Source organism: Triticum dicoccoides, chromosome 3B (genome assembly GCF_002162155.2).
Source record: "Triticum dicoccoides isolate Atlit2015 ecotype Zavitan chromosome 3B, WEW_v2.0, whole genome shotgun sequence".
Classification (NCBI taxonomy): domain Eukaryota; kingdom Viridiplantae; phylum Streptophyta; class Magnoliopsida; order Poales; family Poaceae; genus Triticum; species Triticum dicoccoides.
Window position 1 is genome coordinate 758,445,317 of NC_041385.1, and position 4,466 is coordinate 758,449,782.

Sequence of the window (4,466 nt, forward strand, 5' to 3'; positions counted from 1 at the left end):
TATAAAGTAAGGTTGTTTTTGTGAAAGAACACAGGCGAATCCCGGTTGACTGGTTCAAACGATGCCAGGGTTCAATTTAAACAGGGAATGCATAATTCAGGGTGCGATCGACCGGGATTTCGACTTAAGGGTTCAATTCGTCGAACCTCTACGAATTCAGGGTTTAAAGTGGATTTTTTCTTTAGTTTAGTCTAGCTGTTTGCTTCTGCATTATTTTTTCTTCTTTCTTTTCTTGCGTGATTATTGAGTGTTGCGTGTTTGTTTTCTTGTTTTGTGCAGGAGCTGTGTCTTCACCGCACGAAGATTTTCCTGTCAATAGTTCGTACCGTTGGCGTCGTCCCGGCGGCGGCTACCCATGAAGCTGAGCGGGAGGCTGAAGGGGAGGACAGCAGCTGAAGCACAGACTCCGGCGGCGACTACCATGCTACAGAGGCGACGCTGATGCATCGGCTCTGGCTGCAGGAAAGCTTTGTGGTGGTGAAGGAGTTGGCAGACCCAGAGGATGACTTCCGGGCGAGCATCGTGGTACGCATATGCAAGCAGGAAAAAAAGAAAAAAAATGCCTAGACCAGACAGCGAGAGAACAAAACGATCTCTAATTCATATGCATGTAGACACATCATCTCCTACTCCCATGCACGTGGTCACATCAATCCAAAATTCCCGCTCAGCCAATGCATGCAGCAACTAATCCTGTAGGGTGGACAAAGATCATTTAACAAAACAAAAAAAAAGACACGAATTGCTTGGTGCATGCAACAACCGTGCCATCAAGCATCTCAGATTAGAATGGCGGCTCCACAATTTTCATCTACTATCCAAAATATAACAAAAAAATCAGTCACTTTAATTAGAAAGAAAGAAACACACGACTATGATATGTCGCGTGATAAATACTGGACCAACATATCTAGCTCATGTTAGTGATATTATGCTATAGTTGCAAAATGTCTCTTTATTAGCATTAGTATCTGAGAGCACCGGATAAATTCATCTCTAGGCAAGAAGTTAATTTTTCTGAACCTGAACTGTTTATAACTGAGTTTATAATTATATTAATCTATTGGAGCCGCAAGTCGTTTCGAGCTTATATTCCTTTTCCGAGCAAAAATTTGTTTCATAAATCATTGATAATGTTTCTGCATTATAATAGGAGGATTTAATGTTTGAACAATTAACCACTCAAGAAAATCAATCAAAAGGATGCGAACAGTACAAGCTATCTATCAAATATTTGAAAAAGAGAATAAGAATCCCAACTGTTCGTAGTATTCACTTTTAATGAGTAGCATGAAAGATGGTGATAGCACTGATCATCTTTGGTTGGTATTCTTTGAGTATTTGGATGCAACTGAGAGTGTAACCTTTGGCAATATCTAAGCTGTTACCTATTTATTATTTAAAGTTCGGTTTCAGTGACATTTAGGGCATGTTTATTTTTATATAAGAAAACTAGCATATAATTAGTTCAAGATCATGGCAGAAATGTACAGTGTAAAATGGTATTTTTGAATATTTGAATGCAACTAAGAGTGTAACCTTTGGCGACATCTAAGCTTTCACCTATTCATTATCTAAAATTCAGTTTCATTGAAATTTATTAGGGCATGTTTATTTTTGGGTGGGTGAAGCAAGCTTCCTTTGCATATTCACATGAAATATAACATGCATTTGGTCGATTAACCATCTCTTGCTACAAACAATTACTTCACGATGTTGCACAAACACTCTCACGGTACAGACGAAACATTGACTACTATATTTTTCTTCCCCAAGACAAATATAAGCTATAAATGATTGTAACTTGTTCAACCTATAATGTGTCCTATCTTTGCAGCAATGTGTACTTCCTACTTCGTGAAATATATCAATTATTTGATGAATAAATCTATATATGTTTCCAAATCTGCCTTTATGCATTGCTTTACTTATTGGAATCCTCAAATTGCACAACAACTCTCTTTGTCTTAAGTCCAATTTAGACACAAAAAGTTAGCAACTTTCGTATCGACGTGTCAACGGGGCGTGGCGTGCCGCCGCGCGGGTATGGCTAGTTAAAATACTAACTCGGAAAAAAGGTACATAGACATATGCTACCGAAAGGTTCTTTCCAAAAGAATTGTATTTGAGCAGACTGAAACCATACATACCCATAGACATATGCTCCATTTTAGTCAATAAAAATCACCCTTTGTCGGAAAAAAAAAATCAATGACTGCATGTGCGCCAAAGGTTGGACTAATTTGTAGTACTACTCTAGAAACACCTTGAGTCCTTCAAATTATTTTGTATTGGTCCATCAATTTTTTTTTTCACATGGAGCATTGGACTTTCTTATAGTATTGTTTGCTTATGCAAGCATGCACTTTTGGCCTAGAAAAAACAATGAACTTCTGGATGAGTGAGGGGGCACTAGGAAAATATTATCCAGTAGAATTTCAAAAGGTGTTTTTTCTGTATTAAATAAGTCCAGTGCGTTTTTTATATGACTAATTTCATTACGTCTAAATTAAACTTCCTACTGCCACTTTGTCTAATTTTGTCAGTTTGGTTATGTTTGTCGCTGCTTGAATTGTTGACCCTTTTTTATTAAAACTTTTTGGATCTCTTTCTGACATAAATTATGAAGTATATACGTAGACATCATCACAATGATGCAGAGGCCAGGTCAACCTCATTTTCAAAAAGAAAAATATTATCGCTGCAGGCGAAGAAACACATCGAAAGATTTATACAATCAGTGAATAACCTTGTATAAATTCATTGTGTTGAGATTTTGGTATTGAAAACCTTTTGAGAAAGGGTAAAAACATGCACAAAAAGAGTCACAATGTCTTCAGTTCGGGCAAAAACTACCTAAATTGTTTGTCTGAAAAAAAGGTGTCACATGAACCGCCTACAGGTACTATCAGTCTCATCATGTACTACTTTCCTGGCTAGAGAAGAAGAGGATTGGCATTTCAGGCATCCATCACAAGGAGCGGTTGATGAGGCCACGCACGACGACCAAACCCAGGAAGAGCAGGTGATCCGCCTCCGGCGCCACCGTCAGCGCCAGCACGTCCTCCCCCAGCACCACCCCCGCCGGCGTCTGCTTCCGTGCGACCTCTGCCACCACCGCGCCATCCACGCCGCGTACGCTGTACTCCGACTTGCGGGCAGAGCACCCGTCGATCGTGTAGCACGTCCCCGTGCCGCCGTGCATCGCCACGGCGGCTCCGCCCTTCTCGGCCCGCCGCACGCTGAACCACTGCGTGGCCTCCTCCTCCTGGCCGCCGTTGTGGGCGCAGCGACAGACCTCCCAGCTCCTGAACATCCCGAAGCCCTTGCGCCTGATCCTGATGAGGGCGTTCCCCTTACGGTCCATGAAGAAGACCTCGCGGCCGCCCCTGCAGCCGTAGTTGTCGACGCGGAAGGCGACGGCGCCGTCGGGGCTGTACACCGTGCAGCCATTGCCGTTGAAGACCAGCGACTTCATCCACACCGTGTACGCCTGCTGGCTCCGTTGATCATCAGAGGACGACGGTGAGGCCGCGGCAGCGAGGGGCTGGATCTTGGCCATGGACGAGAGGTTGCTCTGCTTTAACGTCGCGATGAGATGAGCTGAGATGATTGGGATGGTGGGCGTCAGTGGCTGGTTTGGCCTATTTATAGGTGCTTCTACTCTTAACTATCGGAGGGTGTCTAAATCATTGGTTTAATGGCGCTGTACGCGTCACTGGTTAGGATAGAATAGTGCTACACAGAAGTTGTTTATGCTCCATCTGCACTGCACTAGTCAGCATGCAGTTGCCGCCACGTTTAAATAGTGTGTTGTTTGTTTGGGCTAATTTTCTTAATTAGCATGACATGGCAATACGGCAAATAGTGATAGAGATTAAAACTTTCAGAAATACTGCCTAACATTTCTACGTACGGTTTTGCTATTTCTTATGTACCTGAATTTTTTTGTTGCGTTAGTCATGTTTTCTTGTTCCCAAGCACACGAGATGTGAATGTTTGACCTCGCTGGAGAAGAACCAGCCCCACTATATATTATAAGACAAAGTCATAGCCTCATTATCTATCTTAGAGGGTGTTTGTTTCAGGAACTTATTGGCTTAGGGACTTAAAAAAGTCCCTATAAGTCCCATCTAAACCAAACAGGAGGAACTTATAGGGACTTAAAGTGGGCATTTGAGACTTATGAAATAAGACTCTCAAGGAGGGACTTATAGGGACTTATAGTTGTAATATGGTCTTATAGGGACTTATAAGTCTCAGGAACCAAACAGGTAGGGACTTCTTAGGGACTTGAGACTTATAAGTTGGGACTAAAAAAATCATAGGACTTATGAACCAAACAGGGCCTTAATTAGGGGGAATCAACATCCCCATCATCTTATAGGGGTGGGGAAGGGGGGGTGCAGCGGATCACCAAAGTTGTTCAATAAAGTCACGAGGCATAGAGAGATGGTCGGGGCGGC

At 42.4% G+C, this 4,466-nt stretch overlaps 1 protein-coding gene across 1 annotated transcript; it reads right to left on the bottom strand.

The window, feature by feature from the left end:
* Positions 1–2,754: 2,754 nt before the first annotated feature.
* On the bottom strand, positions 2,755–3,562 carry LOC119282073 (protein LURP-one-related 11-like). The gene has a single exon (XM_037562423.1). It carries the CDS (start codon positions 3,560–3,562, stop codon positions 2,972–2,974), a length of 591 nt encoding a protein of 196 aa, XP_037418320.1. The 3' UTR covers positions 2,755–2,971.
* Positions 3,563–4,466: the final 904 nt, after the last annotated feature.